The sequence below is a fragment of the Hemiscyllium ocellatum genome, chromosome 30 (assembly GCF_020745735.1).
Source record: "Hemiscyllium ocellatum isolate sHemOce1 chromosome 30, sHemOce1.pat.X.cur, whole genome shotgun sequence".
Lineage (NCBI taxonomy): Eukaryota > Metazoa > Chordata > Chondrichthyes > Orectolobiformes > Hemiscylliidae > Hemiscyllium > Hemiscyllium ocellatum.
In genome coordinates this window covers 44,123,360-44,148,265 of record NC_083430.1, presented here as the reverse complement: position 1 = coordinate 44,148,265, position 24,906 = coordinate 44,123,360, and the positions used below count along the sequence as shown (strand labels likewise).

General features: G+C 39.8%; 2 protein-coding genes across 5 annotated transcripts in view; one reads left to right on the top strand and one right to left on the bottom strand.

Annotated features, from left to right (window-relative positions):
- Positions 1 to 231: 231 nt before the first annotated feature.
- On the bottom strand, positions 232 to 20,325 carry mtfr1l (mitochondrial fission regulator 1-like). The gene is made up of 7 exons (XM_060847332.1): positions 20,166 to 20,325; positions 18,404 to 18,508; positions 12,567 to 12,691; positions 7,291 to 7,517; positions 5,463 to 5,796; positions 2,733 to 2,887; positions 232 to 2,340 (listed from the first exon to the last, which is right to left on the bottom strand). The coding sequence occupies exons 1-6, from the start codon at positions 20,208 to 20,210 to the stop codon at positions 2,773 to 2,775; spliced, it is 951 nt and encodes a 316-aa protein (XP_060703315.1). The 5' UTR covers positions 20,211 to 20,325; the 3' UTR covers positions 232 to 2,340; positions 2,733 to 2,772.
- A 338-nt stretch (positions 20,326 to 20,663) lies between these two features.
- si:ch211-15d5.11 (nuclear receptor coactivator 7) overlaps positions 20,664 to 24,906 on the top strand; it is a 112,758-nt gene continuing 108,515 nt past the window's right edge. For all 4 annotated transcript variants that reach the window (XM_060847572.1, XM_060847573.1, XM_060847571.1 and 1 more), the window contains exon 1: positions 20,664 to 20,899. The gene's annotated coding sequence lies outside the window, so the exon portion shown is untranslated. The remainder of the gene's footprint in view (positions 20,900 to 24,906) is intronic.

Genomic DNA, 24,906 nt, shown 5'->3' with positions numbered 1-24,906 from the left:
ACAATATGTAATTACTGTTCAGGGTGTAGGTTTGCTCACTGAGCTGGTTTGATATCCAGACATTTCATTACCTGGCTAGGTAACATCAACAGTGGTGACCTCCAAGTGAAGCAAAGCTGTTGTCTCCTGCTTTCTATTTATATGTTTGTCCTGAATGGGGTTCCTGGGGTTTGTGGTGATGTCATTTCCTGTTCATTTTCTGAGGGTTTGATAGATGGTATCTAGATCTAATGCGTTTGTTTATGGCGTTGTGGATGGAGTGCCAGGCCTCTAGGAATTCTCTGGCATGTCTTTGCTTAGCCTGTCCCAGTCAAATGGTGGGTTTTTTTCATGCGTGTGTAGGGCTACGAGGGAGAGAGGCTCGTGTCTTTTTGTGGCTAGCTGGTGTTCGTGTATCCTGGTGGCTAACTTTCTTCCCGTTTGTCCTAGGTAGTGTTTGTGGCAGTTCTTGTGTGGAATTTTGTAGACTACATTGGTTTTGTCCATGGGTTGTACTGGGTCTTCTAAGTTTGTTAGTTTTTGTTTGTGTGTTGATGGGTTTGTACGTTACTAGGATTCTGAGGGGTCTTAGTAGTCTGGCTGTCATTTTTGAAACTTCTTTGATGTATGGTAAGATGGTTAGGATTTCTGGCTGTGTTTGGTCTGTTTGCCGTGGTTTATTCTGGAGGAATCTGCGCACTGTATTTTTTGAGTATCCGCTCTTAAATATGTATAGGTGGTTCTCCTTTGTTTTCTGAAGTTCGTCTGTGCTGCAGTGTGTGGTGGCTTGTTGGAATAGTGTTCTGATACAGCTTCGTTGTGTGTTCGACCATCATTTCGACAGGGACAACACATCTATCCTGGGACAGGCTAAGCAAAGACATGCCAGAGAGTTCTTAGAGGCGTGGCACTCCAACCACAATGCCATAAACACACAGATCTGGATACCATCTATCAACCCCTCAGAAAACAAACAGGAAATGACATCACCACAAACCCCAGGAACCCCATCCAGGACAAACAAATAGAAAGCAGGAGACAACAGCTTTGCTTCACTTGGAGGCCACCTCTGATGTTACCTAACCCGGTAATGAAACGTCTAGATATCAAACCAACAGCTCAGCGAGCAAACCTACGCCCTGTACCTCAACCTGAGCTACAAACTTTCACAAACCTTGCAAAAATGTAATTACTGTACTATGAGTGACCACCCAACCCTTTATTTCACCAAAGTATCAAGCAGCTAAGTGACAATGTAAAACACACGACCTTGCACAAGCTCAACTAAACTTTTAACTGCATTACCATTTGCATCTTTAGCTGTGTCTTCACTCTCATCCAGGCATCTATTTACAAATGAATATCACAAAAACTGGAAACATATGGAATAATGTTTCCAGGCCAGCTACAGCAGAAATATACTAGCAGCAACCAGCACTGGAATTTAGCAGGTCCATAAAATCTCTTTCAATAAAGATTAAAATTGGAATTGGCTCACAAAGCATGGGTAGCATGTGTCCCTCAGTAATTGAACTTCAGACTGCTGAGTGACTATTGTTTGTGTGACATATGTAAGCAATAATTAACATCTAGTTAAGGAACTTGTTAAAATTTCTGAACTAACTGTATCTGGATGCACCTTCTGTGAATATCATTAGGGAATGGGAAGGAGGGAACAACTAAAAGAAAACACAGCCAATTGATTAAAAAAAGGGGAACATACCAAAATGTTTCAGGCATTCAGCCCAAATCTGCACAGCCGCATTCCAATCACATGGATGCTAATATGCGACTGAGAAAACTTTATCAACTTTTTTTTAAAAAAGAGGATTAATTGCAGTTTGAGGAACAGACACAAAGAAGTGAAAAAAGGATCACAATCTGTTTTGCCCTTTTGAATGTAACACTTTAAAAAAAGTTACCATTGTTTCTAATTAAACTGGAACAACTGAACACTTCACTGAATGTGCAGCCTCTTTCAGGACATGCAAATGTCAATGGAGAAAATCCAAATAGAGACAAAAATTCAGCACGAAATTATTCAGTAAATCAAATATAAATCCCAATTCACTGGTTTAACACCAACCCATAAACTTATTCCTTCTAACAAAAGAAAAACAAATAGCAGAAATAAGGAAGGCTTTACTCCACAATAAATCTGTATACACAAGGCACAAATACAAGCTTGCCTCATTTAGGTTTGTATCCACAACCTGTAATTTTGAGTGCAAAAACTATGCGCTTTTCTGATCAACACATCATGCTTGCTCCAAGTAGCAGGATTCCATACAGAGTGTATGAACTGGCTGAGAGTAAAGCAGTCCATTTCAAGTGACTCAGTTTCCCATCCTGGTTTTAAATCTAGTGAAAAAGGCAAAATAAAGATTTTTTTTAATATATAAAAAAGTGAAAGTAGTATCAACTGATGTCAGCCTGTCAAACTTAAAATACCCAAAGGAAAATATTGAAGTCTCTACTCCCCACACACCCCACCCCCACCATTTTTCAAATTGAAATTAGTTGTCCTCATCAATTGCTGCCCATATGCCCATACTTAAGAGAAATTAAATCAAATTCATCCCCTTTATGCTAGTCTTACATATCTCTGCTCTAGGCTTGACAGCATGTGTTCAAGTTCCACTTGCTCCAGAGCGGTGTCCTAACATGTCTAAGAAGGTTAACTGAAAATCTTTACAGAGCACTAAAACAGCCTAAAATCTCAAGTACATGGTTTATAAGCAATAAAGACATACTTGTAGGGATTACTACTTGATGTTTGAAGATCTTATTTGATCAGTCTTCCTTCTTAAAAATAGAGCTGTCTTGAACTGTGAACTTGCGTTTCAACGCTTCCGATATAAGCACTGACGGGTCATTCTCTCTCAAAAGCTGAGAGCCTCTCCTGGACCTGCAGTGATAATGGTTTCAATAATTAAGTCTTGCCCTATATCAAATTTTAGCTTTCTTTTGTGAAGCTATAAATGGTCTAGTATACATTAAAGGCATCACCTGGAATATGCAACAAGGTTGGAATACAAATTACACAATTGTGACAAACTGCAAAAGACTAACTATTGTACCATTGGCTATGTCTCAGTCTCATTTTCTTAAATCAATTTGGATGCTTTCAGTATTAATATCACCACAATTGATGTCTAAGATGTTAGCAGCTGAGGTCTACTGGCAAGGTCTAAATTTAGATTAATCCATTGGAAACTCTGCTACAAAACTGAAGCAAGATTCACCATGTCCTAGAAGCATCAGTGGTGGAGAGGAAAATGTAAAGACAGTTTACACACCAATATAAATCTGGAACTGCAACATTTACCAAATATCATTCCAAATAGTGGAAGCATTCCATTCCAAAGAGAACATGCTGTGTGGGTCAAGTCAAGGAAAAAAAAAGCATAATTTAGACTCCAACCTTAAAATACCTTTCAGTGCAGCTGTACAGTCAGACTCAACTCATACAGTCTCAGTACTTACAATGTCACTGCTAGCAATGTCACATATATGCTTGCAAGAAAGATAAAAGGGTTTATTTCAAAATGTTTAAGTCAGCTTAATTCAAATCCCACAATCAGGAAATTCACATAGCACCACTCCTGACTCCTCACTGCCTCCCTCCCATTCGCTGCCTTGTTCCTTCAATGTTTATCACTCCCTGTAATCAAGAAATTAATTGGTGAGTGGGAGGGAATCAAGTAAGGTGTCACACGGAGGAACACTGACAATTGTGGTTTGAGTGCTTCATCAGATGTACAACTGTCAGTGGCATGGTACATTTGCTGATGGACTGGGTGGACAGTGAATTCTGATACCATGGCAGACTTCCTGTTCCAGTACAAAGCCAGGAGACACTGACTTAATACAGCTGCTTTGGCAACTCCTTCAGTTTTGTTTAGGGATTGATGCAGGACAGGCTATAGAAGCACAGAAACATGTTCTGTAGAAGTAATAGGATTGAAGGAGCAAATAATGTCCCCTGGAACCACAGGAGAAGATTTTTAATAAATGAGAGTTATGACAGTAACAGATTAAATAGCAATATAAACTTTGCTTTATCCAGCATACACCAAAGTGCAGTGCTGATAAAACAAAGGTCAGTTAATGGTATTCACATGGATGCGTTGCCTCTAACTCTGCCATCTCCTCTCATCAACTTCTCAGTCACACCATTATTTAAAAAAAAAAGTGATTCTACTGCTTAGTTGACAATCTCACTGAAGTTAATTTTTCAAAAATAAAAAGGTTTAACAATTCCAATGTGTCCCATCCTCAAGGGCTATGCTATGTTAGAGCATCCTTTAATGAATGGATTTATTTTTAAAAAAGAAGAAAAGGATGACACAGCAGAATCCAGAAAATGGAGCATTCAGGCTGGTAGTTTCAAAGCACAAAATGTAGCCATTTCAAAATAAAACAAAATAAACACTTGAAGAGGAAATAGCTGCAGGGCAAAGAGCCTAATGAACAGGGCTTTCAAAGTAGCAGCATTGGAAAAATGAGCTAAATGGAATTTCAATCTGATTTATATAGTTGTGCATGCCTGTAAATTCAGTTGTCATACATATCTTAAAAGGATATCAAAGCTTAAGCCTCTTAACCCAAGTTTAATCAAAAACACATACAAGAATGGCTGTGATGGAACTGTAAATTTCTCAACTGAGGCCTAGCATGCATTTATCAGAAGGTGTGTCTTTTTTGGATAAACGTCAACATACAACACTGAACTACATGCTTTTGCGACTGGGGAGAAATTTTTGTTCTGCAAACACTTTGGCACTATGGATTGTTATTATAAAAACACATTTGTATCAATGTTACTAGCTAGCATTCTGACATTTTCCAGGTTTAATTTTTGTGGGTATGGGAGAGTGGGGAGTGGCATGGGAAAATCCTTTGATTTCACAAAAGGAAACCTTATAGCATGTCACTTTCATGCTCATTTGAAATGTTTGACAATTGGAGATTATATGAGCCTCAGAAAAAATCAATCCAAAGTTGGAAAATATGGCCCTCACCTTCACTCCAGACCAAAAGGAAGTCATTGAATTCTAGCTCTTAGAACATTCACAGTACTAAGTGTAAGAATTTCAGCTTTGATTATAGCATTTGCAACTTAATTTGGCTGGCAAACAATATTCCTTTCAAAGTCATTTCAGATGAATTCCCCTCTTTAAACCCCCCTCTCACCCAATAATTTCTTCCTCCTAGGTCATGAGCATCAAGGACATACATCACTTATTGAGATCAATTAAGTCTACACAGAGCACAAATTCAACCAGATACTTCTGGTATGTAGAGCTTACACTGTCTTTCATTAAAAATTTCACAAATTTTTTGTTCACTTGTGCAAAAGAGAAATGTTTCCTCTATCAGCCTGCAACATTAATCTCCAAATAATCTGATATTCCAGCTTGTTGTCTCAGTTTAAGACTACTCAGCAGATTATATTAAAGTCACAGGCATTTCCAACTCACCCCTGCAGCGAATTTAATTTAACCCTATTCATATCTTTCAGAATATCCATCATGTCTGCAAAGCTGGTGGACTTTGAAAGGCAGGAGGTCTCATCGTCAGCATCGTCATTCATTGTTAAATCCTGCCCCTTATTTTCAAAGTCAAAGTCAAAGTTTGATGAAGCAGCAATGGAAAAGGATGCGAGACTCAAAGATTCTGGCTCGTCGGACTCCGGAATATCATCATTTATAGTAAATGATGCTAAAGGAGGGTATGCGGATTCAAAATCTGGTAAAGAGCAGGCAATACTCGATGTGTCAGGAGAACAAAGTTCTGGAGTAAGAGGGGCAGATGCTGAAAGACAAAATGAAATGAGATTCTCTTGTTATTCAATGCAAGTTTCTTATATGAAGAATGAATGCATTCAAGATATCCCCTTTTAAAATGGAAACGTAGAAGAAATATCTTCTAACTCAAAGCATGGTTAGTCTGCAGAATTCTCTTCTCAAAACGGTAGATTCCAGGTCATTGCATTTATTGAAGGTTGAAATAGGTAGATTTTTTTGATAGACCAAAGAATCAAGTGTGATTGGGGTAGGTGGAAGGCCACAAAATGATCGATGATAATCATACAGTACGGCAGGATTGGCTGCTCCCAAGACACTACTTACAACACCTTTAAGTGATGCTGTAAACATCTCAGTGGTCAAACAATTAAAATGAGATCACACTGATGCAGGCAACAAGCTTCAAGACATGTACGATTAACAGCATCTCTTAATGAGCGAGGCTTTTTTTGTCTTCAGCCCCCTCCCAGATGAAAATTTCAGCCTCACTGCCCACCTTTAATTAAGAAACGTTGTATCTAGTTAGAAATGCTCAGTTGCTACTTGATCCCTGTAAAGTGGTAGTCAATAACCCAAAAGTCTAACCAATTACAGTTGATTCTCAGCCATTTCTTACTCCAAATTAAGTTTACTTTTTAAACAATAAAATCTCCAACTGAATTCTGCATTATACTGCATCATCTCTACATTTCTTTTTATTTCCACAAATCCTTGATCCATCCTTAATCCTTCCAACTCTGCAATCCTTGGCAATTCATCCTTTTTGCATTCCAACAATGGTATCAGAACTTCCAGCTATCTCTAACTTCTGAACTCTCCCTAAACTTTACTTTGAGAACAGTAAGGTTTCAATATATACCTATGTGAACAATTAAGGTCGCCACACTGACTTAACTCTACATTTACTTGGATCTGTTCCTAAGCTTGATAAATGGTACAGTTCAAAAAAAGTTTTATTTCACTTTACAGTTGTAGGATCTAAAATCTGATTGAAGATTTGTAGCTCGGGTATCCGTTGTTGTGGTTCTGCTCGCCGAGCTGGAAGTTTTTGCTGCAAACGTTTCGTTCCCTGGCTAGGGAACATCATCAGTGCTGTTGGAGCCTCGTGTGAAGCGCTGCTTTGATGTTTCTTCCGGGAAACATCAAAGCAGCGCTTCACACGAGGCTCCAACAGCACTGATGATGTTCCCTAGCCAGGGAACGAAACGTTTGCAGCAAAAACTTCCAGCTCGGCGAGCAGAACCACAACAATTGTAGGATCAGCAGTTTAGCAACCTGATATTCCAGTCAGGTCATTGTTAAAATGGTGGGGAGTATGGGAAAAACCAAAGAAAACAAAAGCCAAGGTATGATGAGACACAGGTGTCACACTCCCTGTTACAAACTGAGTGGATAATCAATAGCACCCAAGGCATTCTTAAAAGATTTCATCTCCAATCAAGGTTAAACCCCTTTTCCAAAGCAAGGTACTAAGTGGAGTGGTAATGTTTTCAAAACTTACTAGTATCCATTTTTGTCTCTGGCGCAGCGACTATTTTTGCAATTTGTTCTCGCAAACGACTAAGCTCATCTTGAAGTGCAACTGTATGGTTCAGAGCAGCTAAACCCGGTTTCTTCAGACTTTCAAGTTTTCTCCCTTCCCTTCGAAAGTTGGGGACTGATGAATTTCTGTGCATTATGAGGAGTGGGGTAGGGTGCCACTCTTCCCTGTAAGGTCTGGCATCAGCTCTATGAAATAAAACAAACAAGATTGTATGGAAACGTATAGGCCTTAAAACTAGAGGCAAGTGGGCATTTGTTACTTTAACAAATGGTTTAAAAAATAACTGTCTGTTGATCTTTTAGAAACCATGACCCAATTGAGAATGGAACCCTTGGAATTAATAGAAGATGGTTTGTCTTGCAATGGATTTCCAATCTGACATGTAAACATCAAGACTATTATATCATTATCGGGTTAGGATAACCAAAGATTAGTTTTAGCTTCAGAAACCCCGAAATTGGAAGCTTTTAAACAGGTTGAGGAGATTCTAACTAGGGGTAAAAAATGAGGTCTGCAGATGCTGGAGATCACAGCTGCAAATGTGTTGCTGGTCAAAGCACAGCAGGTTAGGCAGCATCTCAGGAATAGAGAATTCGACGTTGAGCATAAGCCCTTCATCAGGAATGATTCCTGATGAAGGGCTTATGCTCGAAACGTCGAATTCTCTATTCCCGAGATGCTGCCTAACCTGCTGTGCTTTGACCAGCAACACATTTGCAGCCGAGATTCTAACTAGGGTCAATCCTAGTACAATCTCTGCCAGGAATAAAACACACAACAGTTCAGTCCAGAGAATAAGTTACTTTAGTAGAAAGTTAGAGTAAATTTCAGACCAAAGTATATTGGGTTAGAAATCAGCAGATTATGAAAAGGGCAAGAAATTCTAAACTTCCAGTTTAATGGGTATTCATATAAGACAGTTCACAGAAAAGAACAGTGTACAATCATTGGAGTTTAATTTAAAGATTTAAGAGAAAGAGGTCAGCACACTAGATTTGACAAATGTTTTTGAGAAACAGATGAAAACTATGCTGCGTATTTTAAGATGTCTCAAACCATGCTTCAAATCTAGATAGCCTGCCTTTTTTTTTAAAACATCATTTTTTTTTACATATTGAACTTCTCATAAAGTAGTCAGTTTTAGGGGGAAAAAATGCATCAGTGTGCACTTATATTTCAATGAATGACCATCATGTTGAAATAGCAAATCAGTTTTCATTCTGGGACCCGATTGTCAAGTAGTAACATTAGCTGGCTCCGTAATGACTGGAGGCTATTGCCAGAATTTGAATCCAAGAGGGATCAATGTCTCTCAAAGAAACATGTGCAGATGATGCGTTAAACGTAACAAACTTGTTGAGAGGTTGATTCACAGCTATTTTCTAAATACATGCAATATTGCAAACATTTTCTGAAATTAGAAGATAGACTAGGATTAAAATTGGAGTTAGCAGATAAAGTGAAAACAAAACTAAAAGCATCTCAATAGGGGATGCCAAATGTGATTATCCAACATTCAGGAGGAGGGAAATCTGAAATTGAGATGATAACTATAAATAGCTAAAGGTAGAGTTAGAAGTGAAAAAATATTTGAATTGGGGGTTAACAAATAAAGTATTTGAATTAAGAAAGCAAGAAATAGAGGAGGAGAAAAAAAACTAATGGAAAAGGTGATGGAATTAAAAGTGCTGATCTAAAAAGAAATAGGGTAATTAAACAACAAAGCTTTCTGGCCACAGAAAGCTTACAGTTAGTAAATAAAGAAGAGGTAATAGTTCAGAGGATAAGGGATTTGATTGAATTAAAAGTCTACACTTAGGCCTTAAACTTATTGAAAGGTGGAGTAAAAAGGTACTTGACTACTTTTGAAAAAGTTAGACAGATAGTGACCAAAGATGTTTGGATCTTAATGTTTTGACAAGTACAGCTAACTGTGCACATGTTATGCTCCTGTTCATCAAGAGGATATTCTTGAAAGTATGTCAACTTAAATTATTTTGGTGGAATGGAGAAATAAGAAAGGGACGACCATCTTACTGGGATTGGAATAGTCGGTGAGAAATTGAGAAGCAAATTTGTAAGGAGATTTTAATTATCTGTAAAAATAATAGGTGGCAGCAGTAGGGGATTTTAACTTTCCAAACATAAACTGAGACTGTCTTGGTATTAAGAGCTTGGATGGAGAGAAATTTGTTAAGCATGTACAAGAAACTTTTCTTATTCAATATGTTGACATACTTGCTAAAGCAGCAAAACTTGACCTTCTCTTAGGAAATATGACAGGGCAAGTGACTGAAGTGTCATTGGGGGAGTATTTTGGGGCCAGTGATCATAACTTTGTTACTTATGGAAAAGGACAGACCTCATCGAAATGAAAAGGCCGGCCAGTTTTGGTGGTATTAGGCAAGAATTTCAGAAGTTAGAGGTTATTCACAGGTAAAGGGGTGGTTGGAATGTGGAAGGCCTTCAAAGAAATGACAGAGTCCAGAGGCAGTATGTTTGTGTTACTGTCAAGGGCAAGGCTGGTAGGTGTAGGGAATGCTGATGCCTAGAGAAATGGAGGCTCTGATGAAGACAAAGGAGGTGGCAAATGACAGGTATAGATAGCAGGGATCAAGTAATTCCCTAGAGTAAGATTATAAAAGCAGCAAGAATATACTCAAGACTGAAATCAGAATGGCAAAAAAAAAAAAAAATGGGGAAATGATATAGCAATAGGACAGAGGAGAATGTTAAGAGATTCTGCAAATACAGTGAGGACAAAACACTAACCAGGGAGAGAATAGGACCCCTCAAAGATCAAAGCAGCCAACTATGTGGAACCACAGGAGATGGGGGGGGGGGGGGGGGGAAGATACTAAATGAATATTTCGCATCAGTAATTGCTATGCAGAAGGATGGAGAAGACAGAAAACGGAGAAATAAATAGTGATACCTTGAAAAGTGCCCATATTACAGAGATGGTGGCACTGAATATCTTAAAATACATAAGGTTGATAAATCCCTGGGACCGGATCAGGTGTGTCCCAGAATCTTGGGGAAGCTAGGGAATTGATTGATGGGCCCTTGGAGATATTTAATTCATCAAAAGCCATGGGTGAGGTGCCAGAAGACTGGAGTTTGGCTAACACGGTACCAATATTTAAAGAAACATGGCAAGGAAAAGGCAGGAACTATAAACCAATGAGCTTGAGGTCAATGGTGGGCAAGTTGTTAGAGGGGATTCTAAGGGTGGGGAATTATTTGTATTTGGAAAGGCAAAGACTGATTACGGATAGTTAACATGGCTTTGTGCTTGGGAATTCATGTCTCACTAACTTGATTTTTTTTAAAAATAAGAAGTGACAAAGATGATTGATGAAGGCAGAGCAGTGGACATCAGTCTACGTGGACTTCAGTAAGGCGTTTGACAAGGTTCTGCATGGCAGACTGGTTAGATCACATGGAATCCAGGGAAAACTAGCCATTTGGATAGTGGCACAGTGGCTCAGTGGTTAACATTGTTGCCTCTCAGCACCAGCGTCTCAGGTTCGATTCCAGCCTGAAGCAACTGTGTGTGGAGTTTGCACATTCTCCCTGTGCCTGCATGGGTTTCCTCCCGCAGTCCAAAAACGTGCAGGTCAGGTGAATTGACCATGCTAAATTGTCCAAATGTTGGGCGTATTAATCAGAGGGAAATGGGTCTGGGTGGATTACTCAGAGGGTTGGTGTGGACTGGTTGAGCCGAAGGGCCAGTTGTGAATTTAATCTAATCAAAATTGGCTTGAACGTAGGAGATAGTGTGTTAGTGGAAGGTTGTTTTTCAGACTGGAGGCATGACCAGCAATGTTTTGCAAGGATCGGTGCCGTGTCCACTGATTTGTCATTTATATAAATGATTGAATATGAGGTATGGTTAGTAAGTTTGCAGATAACCAAAATTGGTAGCATAGTAGTGAAGAAGGCTATCCCCGAGTACAACGGGATCTAGATAGATACATCAAGGAGTGGCAGTTGGAATTTAATTTAGGTGTGAGGTATTGCATTTTGTTAAAGCAAATCAGGCAGGACTTAAACATTGAAGGGTAAGGTCCTAGGGAGAGACCTTGGAGTGCAGGCTCATAATTCCTTGAAAGTGGAGTTGCAGATAGATGGGATAGTGAAGGAAAGTTTGGTATACTTTCCTTTCTAGGTCAGTGCAATGAGTATAGGAATTGGGAGATCATGCTGCGACTGTACAGGACATTGGTGAGGCCACTTTTGGAATACTGTGTTCAACTGGGGTTTTCCTGCTTTAAGGAGGATAGTTTGAAACTTGAAAGGTTTCAGAAAGGATTTAGAAAGATGTTGTCAGGGTTGGAGGGCTTGAGCTATGGGGAGAAGCTGCACAGCCTGGGGTTATTTTCCCTGGAGCAGATGCTGTGGGGTCACAGATTATAAAATCATGAGGGGCATGGAGAGGGTGAATAGCCAAGGTCTTTTCCCAGGGTGAGGGAGTCCAAAACTAGAAGGCATAAGTTTAAGGTGAGAGGGTTAAGATTTAAAAAAGGGACCCAAGGGGCAGCTTTTTCCACAGAGCAGTGCACGTAGGGAATGAGCTGCCACGGAGTGGTGGAAGCAGGTACAATTACAATATTTAAAACACATCTGGAAGGGTATATGAATAGGAAGAGTTTAGAGGGCTGAGTTAAAAGTTAATATGGGACTAGATCTATTTAGCATATCTGGTCAGCATGAACTGGTTGGACTGAAGGGTCTGCTTTTGTACTGTACAACTCCATGACTGCTTATGAAATGGTTAATAAAATATTCAGCCTTATGAGCATGCCCCTGTAGCTTACCTAATTAAAAAAGTTAAAATACAAGAAAACAAGCTAAATCAGTCATTTCTTTTTCTTTCACAAATTCTTCAATTGTTTTCACATTAGTAGTTTTGATCACTGAAGTTCAAGAAAAAAAAATGAGAAAACAAATGCAATGGAAATGATTACAGAAGAAGTCAGGAAAATATAAAGCACAAATGCAAACTTAAAAACATATCTGGACGAGTGTCATGTATCAAAGATCAGAAAAGCAGCAGTCTGTCCTATTATCACTGTAACAATATTCTTTCCACAAGCTAAGATGAGGCAGAAAAAAAAACACTTATTACCGAGAAGATATTAAGTGTACTAAGGAGTTATGAAAGCGTACCATTGTACAACTCTACCAAGAGGGACCACTACTTCAAGTCAACTGCACAATTTAGGGATTACCTCATCCTGGTGAAAGATTCCCCCTCATCTGCAGCTATCCACGCAATGTCTGCTAAGGTTGGCACAGCTGGTTTATCTTTCTGCATAGAATTTAGGGACTCAGCTGCAGTGAGTCCTGGAACAAGCTGCGGGGGGCACAAAATTACAGGATTGCATTAATGAATGATTGATTAATTTGTTCAGACCAACAGTAAATTGATTTATTTTCGTTGCTTTGTAAAAGACATTCCTGCATTAATAGGTAAAGTTTTGCATTACCTTATTACTTCACAAAATACATATTGCTCAAGTTTAAGCAGTTTAAAATATGATCTGGAAAACAGAGCTAAGTCACAAGGACTACCGCAATGTGATTCCTCAAAACTAGCTAAAAGTTATGAATTTCATTAGACCCATGGTATTTTCCATTTTCATTCAAAATTGCAGCCGCGCAAGAATTAGGTAGAAAGTAGGTGCTGGCATTCCATTGGGCACATTTACACATTCTGTAAATTTGTATTTATTTCACCCTAAACATGAAGATGCTAATGTACTTTCATAGATTGATAAGCCTCAAGTATGGCAATACAGCAAGGTCAACTTTTAGAATGCATCCATGAACACAGCATTTCCCCACCTTATTAGTTTCATATTCCTTCTTGAAAGTTACCGTTTAAGGCTGCCCCCTCCCACTCAATCACTCATACTTCAAATATCTAACACCAAATGCACTGTCTTTTTTTATTTATTCAATCAGAAGGGCAGGATGAGAAAAATTACTGATTTCTTGGATTTCAGAAAAGCCTTTGACATGGTCCCAGCTGGAAGACAAAAGACTGGAAAAGCACATGGGTCCTGGGGGGTAATTTGCAAAGCTGAATCTAAAATTGGCTAAGTGGTAGGAGTTAGAGGGTGGTGGGTAAAGGCAGTTTGTGTGACTGAAGGCTGGTGTCTCATGGCATATCACAGGGATCAATGTTGGCTTTCATTGCTCATGACAGACAAACTATAGAGAAGAAAACATGGGGGAAAGATTTGCAGATTTCACAATGAGTTGCCAGCTGATTTGCAGTCTGAAAGAAGGTCTTTGGTTACAGGAGGACCTAGATGGGTTGCTCAAATGGACAGACAAGTAACAGATGGAATTTATCCTAGATAAGTCTGAGGTAATGTACGTTTGATGTAACAACAAAACAATGGCATTCTCAATGAATGGCAGGACACTAGGGAGCTCAAAAGGAATGAAGGGATCTTGGACTGCTTGCTCACAGATCCTTGAATACCTCATAGATGGTGTAGCAAACAGGACATTTGCCTTTATCAGTCGTGGCACAGATAACAGCAGGGAGGTTGGAGATGTGTAGGACTTTGTTTAGTCATAACTGGAGGCCTGCACAGAGTTCAGGTCACAGCACTATTAGAAAGATGTGATTGCACTGGAGGGGATGCAGATAAGATTCATCAGGATGTTGCCTGTGCTAGAGTGGTTTAGCTATGAAAAGCTATTTGGTTAGGTTGGTTTGTCTTCTTCAGAGTATACAAGGCTGTGAGAGGACCACATTGAGCAGCATGGACAAGATGGATAGAACGCATCTGTTCCCTTAGTTGAAGGGTCAATAATGAGTGGCATAATTCTAAGAAGAAGGCAAAAGGTTTAGAGGGGATTTGAGGAAAACTTTTTTTTAAAACCAGAGGGGTGATGGAAATCTGGAATGCATTGACAGAGGTGGGAAACCTCAACCTTTAAAAGTACTTGGATGAGCACTTGAAGTGTCGTAATACTTCAGGCTATGAGCAAAGTGCTGGAAAGTAGGAATTTTGTAAATTTTGTGTAGTTTTGGTGGTACAGAGTCAGAGGGCCAAAGGGCCTTTTCCATACTGACTGATTCCTCCAATATTAAAACACTCCATTAACTGATTGGGAATTTTGAGGCACAGTTTCACATCAAGAGGAAATGGTAAGAAACATTAAACAATGTAAGAAGCCAGACAAATAACTTGGATCAAAAGTCACATGTATTTGTGGTCAGATCAACTTGATTTTGACAGTTACTGTATTGGTAATGCATTGATTTTATGTCAAATGCTCAAGTGTCTCCAAACCAAATTTCTATGAAACCCACAGTCACAAGTTTATTAGTCAAATGTGAAATATAGACTCTGCCTGTACAGGGATCATAGAACATTACAGCGCAGTACAGGCCCTTGAATTTGTGCCGACCTGTCATACCAATCTGACGCCCACTTAACCTACACTATTCGATGTACTTCCATATGCTTGTCCAATAAAGACTTAAATGTACATAAAGTTGGCGAATCTACTACTGTTGCAGGCAAAGCATTCCATACCCTTACTATGGAGTAAAGAAACTTCTGACGTCTGTCCTAAATCTATCATCCCTCAATTTAAAGCTATGCCTCCTCGTGCTCACCATCACCATACTTGGAAAAAAGGCTCTCCCTGTCCACCCTATCTAACCCTCTGATTATCTTATGTCTCTATTAAGTCACCTCAACCAGCTTCTCTCTAACGAAAACAGCCTCAAGTCCCTCAGCCTTTCCTCGTTAGACCTTCCCTCCATAACATAACATCCTAGTAAATCTCCTGCACCCTTTCCAAAGCTTCCACATCCTTCTTATAATGCAGTGACCAGAAATGTACACAATACTCCAAGTGCAGCCACACCAGAGCTTTGTACAGCTGCAGCATAACCTCATGGTTCCAGAACTCTATCAATAAAAGCTAAAACACTGTATGCCTTCTTAACAACCCTGTCAACCTGGGTGGCAATGTTCAAGGATCTGTGTACATGGACACCAAGATCTTTCTGCTCATCTACACTACCAAGAATCTTACCATTAGCCCAGTACTTTGCATTCCTGCTACTCCAACCAAAGTGAATCACCTCACACTTGTCCACATTAAACTCCATTTGCCACCCCTCAGCCCAGCTCTGCAGCTTATCCATGTCTCTCTGTAACCTACAAAATCCTTTGTCACTATCCACAACCCACCGACCTTAGTGTTGTCTGCAAAATTACTAACCCACCCTTCTACACCCTTATCCAGGTCGTTTATAAAAATGACGAACAGCAGTGGACCCAATACCAACCCTTGCGGTACACCACTAGTAGCTGGACTCCAAGATGAACATTTCCCATCAACCACCATCCTGTCTTCTTTCAGCAAGCCAATTACTGATCCAAACTGCTACATCTCCCACAATCCCAAATAATACCACTAGGCCATTACCTCCCCTTAACTCCACTTACTGAAAAGTTGAGAAATTAGGTATAGATTGGAAAGCAATGAGGCTTGGAGGTTATCTGCATTCTCCATTGTGAACTGCAATGCTGTTTCAGTTTTATTTGCTGAAGCCTTGTGAATTGCCAGATTAATTAGAGCCTTTTAACAAAACATAGTCATTGCAAGTCTGTTCTCACAATGTAGATACAAAGTGAGGATTATTTGTAGGAAAGTAATTAAACAGTGAGAAACTAACTCATGAACAAGTGAATCAGAGTAGCAGAATCCTTTTTTTAAAATTGCTTCTCCTTTGAAAATAAATACAATTAACTTCTAAGCAGCAACACAAAGTTAAGGAATTCACTTGATTCTATTTATTGAATCTATTCTACATCTCCCTCCCCTAACCACTTTTCGTAAAGATCATTCCCTCCACGACTCTGGTCAGATCCAACCCCCCACCCCCCACCAACCCACCCTCCCCTCCCAGAACATTCCCCTGCCAAGGCAGGAGTTGCAAAACCTGTGTTCACATGTCCCCCCTCACCTCCATCAAAGGCCCCAAAGGAGCCTTCCACAGCCATCAGAGTTTTACCATGCACTTCCACACAATTCACTGCATCTGTTGCTCCTGAGGCAGAGGCAGTCTCCTCTACATCGGGGAGACAGGATACCTAATTGCAGAGCGCATCACAGAACATCTTTTGCCCCTCCCCCACCTTATCCCAGTTCCAATCTTTCAAGTTGGCACCTCCTCATGGCCTACTCATCTTCCTTCCCACCTATCCGCTCCACCCTCCCCTCCAACTTATCACCATTATCCCCACCTCCATTACTCATTGCACTCTCAGCTATCTTCCCCACTCTTTTCCACCCCCACACCCACCCCCCTCATCTGACAAGCCTCATTTCTGATGAAGGGCTCTTGCCCAAAATGTCGATTCCCCTGCTCCTCAGGTGCTGCCTGACCTGCTGTGCTTTTCCAGCACCCCACTCAACTATATATTGAAAGTCTAAGGAATGTTTAAAATCAAGAAAACAAAGGCCCAAAAATTCACCCCAACATTGTTTTCTTCCCAAAATAAAGACATTCTCTGAAATACCAGTAACGTGGCAAAGAAACACCTAAATATCCTTGAAGGAGTGCACCAAAAGCAAATTAGCATGTCTTGCCCTGTCTATATTCAAGTCAGTCATCTCATGTTTCAGGTTCCCATTCACCTGAATGTGGAGGGAGGGGATTACTCCAAATCTAACATTAAAAAGCTTGCTGTATTTCACTAGTCACCACTCAACCAACTTCCAATTTTTTCCCAACAGACAAGACTGTAGGGGAAAAAGTAGGAAGACATCATGTAGGTGATTCCTGTTAATGTCAATATAATCACTAGCAGGTGCAGCTGCAACTGCAATCAATATCCCACTTCCAGAAGCTGTACATAGAAGGCAGTTGGGAAAAGAATAGGCAAGCGTCCCTTTCAGAGATAAATACATAATACTCTATTCATCTCCCTCTAATTTAAATCTTTCACCACTTAAATCTGCTTTTGTTTTAAAAGCAGCTTCAAAATTTACAAATTAGTTTAGGATAAAATACCAATTTAACAGAACGTCTCTTCACAACTTGTGGCACAAACCATAAACAAAACCTATTTTATGTTAACAAAATGTAGAGATTCAACAGATTGCAAAACTTCCAAAATCAAATTAGTTGACAAAGGAAGTATTGTTGACAAAGGTATGCATTTAGTGGGAAGTAATGCATTTCAGACTGGCAACCCCATTGCAAAAAGGAGTCACAGGAACACAATCTGAGCATCTTCATTCAAACTTCTAAAGACTGTTCAAACTACACAAATGGAAAGGCTTTTAAATAAATCCCCCTGAATTCTTCAATGGGATATGAGCATCGCAAGAAAAGTTAGCATTTGTTGTTTACCCTAGTTTCCCTTGAAAGGGATAGCATGCTAGGCCATTTCAGACATCATTTAAGAGTCAAAACCATTGCTATGGGTCTAGAGTCATAGAGAGCATACCAGATTAAAATGACAGATTTCATTCCTAAAGGGCATTAGTGAACCTCATGGGTTTTAACAATAATTGTGAAATCATCACCATTTGAGATTTGCTTTTTCCTCCAGATATAAATGAATTTAAATTCGAGAAGCTAATGTTGCAGGATTTGAATCAGTGTCCCAATTGAGAATTAGCTTGACCCTCTGGACAAGCAGCTAGTCTGGGAACATTACAAAATCACCATCCCCCCCATAACAAAATAGCATGCATAACAGACAACATACCCAGCTCTAGTCAGATAATATTGATGCCTTAGAAGTGGTACCATGAGGTCACCAAACTGACTTCTGGGAGCCAATGTGATAAGAAGCATTATTCGACCATGTCATATTGTTGAAATGGATTAAACAGGAAGCAAGATTTCAGTAATTTCAAGAAAAGTTTAAAAAGTGTCTTCCCAAACGAAGTCATAGTTGGTGTGCTAAGAATTTATGTATTTAAGCCCAATTAGTGAAATAGTTCAAAGTATATTCCAGTACTAATGTTTTTCAACATCACACAGCTAAACATTCACTATCAAAACATCACCCATTACCTGAAAACAAACTCGAGGACACGGTTTCAAAGGGAGGTTTGATCCGATCATTCGAACAACACTGCGAGAGGATCCATAAGGTTTGTTTTGCCATATTGGAATCATCTGCAAAGTTAAAAAAAAAATGCCACAAAAGCAGTGCAATATTCCATATATAAGGAAAATTTGCAGCCCAGCAACAGACCCTTTGGCCCTCCAAGCCTGAACCGATCCAAATCTTGACTAAACCTATTGCCCAGTTCCTAAGCATCTGCATCCCTCTGATCCCCACCTATTCATGCATCTTTCCAGACACATCATGCCTGCTTCCAAATGCTCTGCAGGCAACACATTCCAGGCACCTACCACCCTGTGTAAAATACTTTCCGCATGTATTCCCCTTTAAACTTTTCGTCTCACCTTGAACGAGTGACCTCTCATTACTGAATCCCTCACCCTTGGAAAAAGCTTCTCTATCCACCCTGCCTATACCCTTCATGATTTTGTAGACCTCAATCAGGTCCCTCCTCAATTTCCTTTTCTCTAATGAAAACAATCTCTCTTCATAGCTAGCACCTTCCATACCAGGCAACATCCTCGTAAACCTTCTCTGCACCCTCTCCAAATCGTCCACATCCTTTTGGTAATGGGGGCGACCAGAACTGTACACAGTATTCTAAATGCGGTCAAACTAAAAAAAGTCTTGTACAATTTTAACATGACCTGCCAGCTCTTATATTCAATACCCCATCCGATGAAGGCAAGCATACCATATGCCTTCTTGATCACTCTATTCACCTGTGCAGCCACCTTCAGGGTACAATGGACCCAAACTCTCAGATCTCTAGATATCTAGAAATATATAAATGTTCACTTTAGGGTAAAATTCATTCCAAATTAGTGACAGCCACACTTCAGAAAGAGGCAGTCAACACTTCAAACTGAATACAGAGTCATAAGTGAATTTGATGAGTCAAATGGCAAATAATATGGCTGATGTAGGTTAAATCAAGGAATTAAAGAGGATATTCAATGATTATTTGGGGCAGGGAGACAGTTAGCTGGGCAGCTAAGCTTGCAATGCAGGGTAATAGGGTAATGCCCTGCATGGGTTTAATTATATTATGAAGAAACAAACTCTGCTTTCTCTCCACAGATGCTGCCAGGCCTGTAAACCTTCCCAGCAGTTTTACTTTTGTTTGATTTCAAGCATCCACTTTTCTTTTGGTTCAACATTTTGAATAACCTACTATTTCCAATACCAAATGTCATTTAGGATGAAGTGGCACAAGCCCCTTATCAACAGAATGCCATCCTGTTTATATTATTTGTTGGCTTGACCCACTTGGAATGTTGTAGACCTGCAACAACGGAGAAGTCCAATCTGACACTAAACCCAACTGGAGCCAAAAAAAATCAGAGAAAAAAAAACAACCAAGGTCAATATGCAGCTCGAGTTATTTGGAGACCAGTGATAACAAAGGAGGCTAAACTTTCCGTGTGGCTCCAATATAAACATCTATGACAAAAAGACTTCACACACTGAGCCAGACCATCTAAATACTGCATATAGTAAACGATGATTATCCAAATTGGGCCTGTTGATTAACTTTTTAAAAGTTTCCATATTAACAATGAACTAGAAACAAAAACAAGTTAAGCTCATTTTAATACTTAACGTCGCACAAAGTAAAAGCTACGATGCTGTTTATGGTTCTTGGACAAACATTCTAGACCCGCTGCTCATTGCACGAAGAGGCTCCGCGTAAAGTTACGAACTTACCGTATAAATCAGAGGAAAGGAAGGGGCGGCTGGGCCTTTCAGCATTCAGTGCACTGACACATCGGGAATGATAAAAATCTACGCCGTCCCCCTTCGCAGCATCAAGACCCAAATGTCCCGGTGATGCGAGCCAAGAGCACGTTACCATGGCCCTTTTAATAAACCCGTCGCCTATTGGCTGCGAGGTCGGCCAGCAACCAATTGGCTTTGAGGAAAGGGGGTATGTGGCGCCGCGGCCTAGTTCTCTGTTCTTGAACCGACCACCAGCTCAGTGAGTGGGAGCACCGCCCTCTGCAGAGCCTGACCAATCTGCAGCAAAAGTATTGGCCCAGCGTTTATTATATGCAGTAAATGCTGATTAATGTTTTCAGCGCGTTATTATGTTTAATAGAGAATCTGAATTTAATCTTGGTGTTTACTTTCTCTCGGTCTAGTCAGATCTTTAATGTTAATGAATGTTGTGTCTGAGGTTTTTATTTGTCAATGGATGGAGATGGCTGAAATATCTACCGAAGATTTAGGGCGAAGAATTTGTTGTGGCAAGTGATTTGCTATTGCTCAGATTGGCTGCAAACATTACTTTCACGTCCGTCTTATTGCAAAACTGTACAGTTGAGAAAATAATGGGACATGTCATCAAATTCTCAGGATCTGCTGAGTGGCCAGCCGTACCAAATCATCTGATGAGCAATATTAGTTGAAAATCTTAATAATTGATATACGATAAAATGCAAGTAAGTGCCAAAAAAAAACTTGTTTTGGAAATCATCGGTTTTTGATATGCGATTTATACTTCGATGTTTTCGATATAGATTTTTTTTAAAGACTGTCGTTCAAAAACTGAAAAAGACGGGGATATAGGGTGAAAGAAGAACTCCGAATTAGAATAATGTCTAGCTGCAGTCCAATCTTTCATGTTTGAGTTACTGTCTAATTCTATGTGTCTAAACCCACAGCAGAGATTTGCCTGAAGGCGTGCAGTCATGCAAATGATATTTGGTTTGTCAGGTCTTATACGTTCAATCATCACAACTAGAATATGGAGTTTCAGAATCCGAAGCAGATACTTATGGTTTAGCCAACATCATGAAAACAGGTTATGTGGACCTCTACTTTAAAACAAGCAGTGACCACATTTTCTAAATTATAACAGAGTGACTACATTTCAAAATGTAGGAAGGAACAATTATGCTATTTAATAAGATAAGACTCCATGTTATTGGAAGTAATGTATTAGCATAGATAGGAAATTAGCGAAATGATAGAAGACTTTTCAAGGTGGTAGCTCATAACGAGTGATGAGTCATAGGGACCAATGCTGGTGCCACAATTATTTATAATGTATATTTTTGGTTTAGATTAGGAAAGTGAATGTACCATGACCAGGTTTATGGATGATACAAAAAGAATAGGAAGGCGAGTGGTGAGAATGACACAAAGAGTCTTCAAGTAGATGTAGAGAGCAATTTTGGAGAAGATTTGTAACTCAGGTTGTGGATCAGGTTGTAAGTTTGCTTGCTGAGCCGGAAGATTTGTTCTCAGATATTTCATCACCATGCTAGGTAACATCATCAGTGTTCTGTCCCACTTGCTATTTCTGTGTCTTGGTCTGTTGTGGTTGATATCACTTCCAGTTCTTTTTCTGAGAGATTGGTAAATGGATTCCAAGTCAATATGTTTGTTGATGTAGTTCCGATTTGAATGCCAGGCCTCTAGGAATTTGCGTGTCTTTGTTTAGCCTGTCCCAGGATAGATGTCCCAATCGAAGTAGTGTCCCTCTTCGTCTGTGTGTATGGATACTAGTGATAGTTGGTCATGTGTTTTAGTGACTAGTTGGTGCTCATGTATCCTAGTGGCTAGTTTCCTAACTGTTTGCCCAATGTAATGTTTGTTGCAGTCCTTGCAGGATATTTTATACATGACATTCATTCTACTGGTTGTTGGTACGGAGTCCTTTAAATTCATCCAGAGCTGTTTCAGTGTGGTGGTAAGTTTGTGGGCCCAGGTGCCCAGAGTAGTCTGGTCGTCATCTTTGAGATGTCTTTATTCGATGGCAGGGTGGCTAGAGTCTCTGTTCTACTGTGACGTCTAGGAATTTTTGTGATCACAAAACACAACAAATTAAAAGAAACCCACAAACACATAAACAACATCTTTTATGATATAAAGTTCACCAAGAGTACGTCACAGTAGAACAAAACACCAACAGAGAGCTGCAGACCAGCGTTTACAGGAAAGCCATACACACTGACCAGATACTCAGCTATAGGAGCAATCATCCCAACACCCACAATGGAGCTGCATCAAGACATTACTTAAATGAGCCACAACACACTGCAGTACACAGGAACTACAAGAAGCCGAGGAAAAACACCTCATTCAAGAACAATGAGTATCCGATAAATGCGGTCCGCCGATTCCTACACAGCAGACCTCAACAAGAAGACACAACATGCCCAGAGACTCGAGCCATCCCGTACCAACAACCAGCAGAATGAACATCATATACAAAATACTCTGCAAAGACTGCAACAAACATTACATTGGACAAACGGGCAGGAAACTAGCCACCAGGATGAACACCAACTGGCTACCAAAAGACATAACCAACTATCACTAGTATCTATACACACAGCCAAAGGGGACACCAGTTTGACTGGGACAATATATCCATCCTAGGACAGGTTTAACAATGACGTGCACAGGAATTCCTAGAGGCCTGGCATTCAAATCGGAATTCCATTAATAAACACATCGATTTGAACCCCATTTACCAAATTCTCGGAAAAAGAACTGGTAGTGATATCACCCGCCACAACAGACCAAGCGGGACAGAACGCCAGTGCTTCAGCAGAGGCTCAGTGATGTTACCTGGTATGGTGACGAAACGTCTGAGAACAAATCTACCAGCTCAATGAGCAAACTTATGACCAGATATAGAGGGGTTAAGCAAGTGGGCAGAAACTTGGCAGTTGGAATATAATGTGGGTTATGAACTCTGACAGGAAGAATAGAGGAGCTGTTATTTAAATGGAGAAAGACTGCAGGAAGCAAGGGAACAGGGAAATTTAGGAGTCCGACTGCATAAATCACAAAAAAAAATCCAAGTTCAGGCACTAGGGAAAGCAAATCGAATATTGGCCTTTATTTCAATGAGTACATACAAGCATTAGACAGACCACCGATGGAATTCTGTGAACAATTTTGGGTCCCTTATCTAAGGAGGATGTACTGGCATTGGAGACAGTCCAGAGAAGGCTCACTAGGCTGATACTATGTATGAGAGAAAGTGAGGACTGCAGATGTTGGAGAGTCAGAGCTGAAAAGTATGGGTCTGGAAAAGCACAGCAGGTCAGGCAGCATCTGCAGATCAGAAGAGTTGATGTTTCGGACATTTGCTCTTCATCAGGACTAATACCAGGTATGGACTGACTGTCTTATGAGTAGAGGTTGAGTAGGTTAGACCTTTACTTATTGGAAATATAAAAGAATGAGAAGCAACTTTATTGAAACATAGAAGATTCTTCGGGGGCTTGATAGGGCAGGTCAACTTTCTCATCCTACCTGTCCTTTAGAAAAGTTACATACCCCTAAATATTTAGTTCCTGGGTCTGATCTCTTGTAACCATGCCTCCGTAATGATAGGAAAGAAGAAATGAGAATAGAACAGACAATGAATATTAAATTCTCCATCATGATGATCTAGTAAGAGAATTGCTACATGACAATGTTCACCTGAAATTTAGAAACAATGCATACGTTAAATATTTGTCACATAACAACTAGCAGTATTGATTAAACAAAATGAAGGGAATCTGTGATAAATAACAAACAGAATTTGTAAAGCAAAAAGAAACAAGATCTTTCACAGCATAACACCAACAAGGAGATGTCTGACAAATAGTAATGGAAACAGAGTTAGGAATTAGCATTAAGAGAGTCAGGAATATGGATTTTTAAGGAGACTTAGGGATGGATGATGAGACCGATTGGATTGGAGAACATATCCAGAATTTGGAGTAAAAGGTGACATTTTTGCCTCCAGTAATTGTAGAAAGAGATTTGTAATGCACAGTCAACCAGAACTAAAGAGATAAGCATGTTATCAAGGACAAAAACCTAGCGAAAGTTCCACTAACTTGCCATTCCCTCAGTTATTTTGTCTAAACCACATATTCCTGCACAAAACTCACTGTTCCACTAACAATTTTATTTCAAATTTCTAGCTCCATCACTGCTCTCCACTCCATCAGCCACTATACAGTAAATTGCCTCAGTTGCTTTCAGGTATTCCAAGAACTTCATTCTCGTGACTCAACATAACAGCTGGTTGTTTCACTTTCCTCTGAAAGCTTATGTAGATAGCTTGGAATTTCTAGTAACTCTCTGATCATAAACATGGCATCCACTTTGCTTTGAATTACCTATTCTGGATGGAGCCATCTTCCAAATCAATAAGTATTTTAGCCTAAGACGAGTTGATTTGCACTCTTGTAATTCTTGGGAAAACATCTTATTCATCCAAGTATCACACTTCGATTTTGTAGATTGTATGTAAATTGCATAGAGGATTGATCTTTGAATATCTCTTGATCTCTTTCATTTGCCTAAGACCTCTGGATTTTCACAACTTCCTGGCATTTAGTCCAAGCCCCTATTTTTCTATCGAATCATCAGTACACCCCATTTAGAGGTCTACTCTCTCCCATCCCCAAATATTTCGGTGACTGCATATCTATCC

Excerpts from the sequence above, each read along its gene's own strand:
- mtfr1l (XM_060847332.1), bottom strand. The coding sequence starts at position 20,210 with ATGCTGAAAGGCCCAGCCGCCCCTTCCTTTCCTCTGATTTATACG. Across the intron at positions 7,518-12,566 it reads GAATCTTTCACCAGGATGAG|AGCTGATGCCAGACCTTACA; the intron begins GTAATCCCTAAA and ends TTTATTTCATAG. Across the intron at positions 5,797-7,290 it reads AGAGACAAAAATGGATACTA|CATCTGCCCCTCTTACTCCA; the intron begins GTAAGTTTTGAA and ends TTTGTCTTTCAG.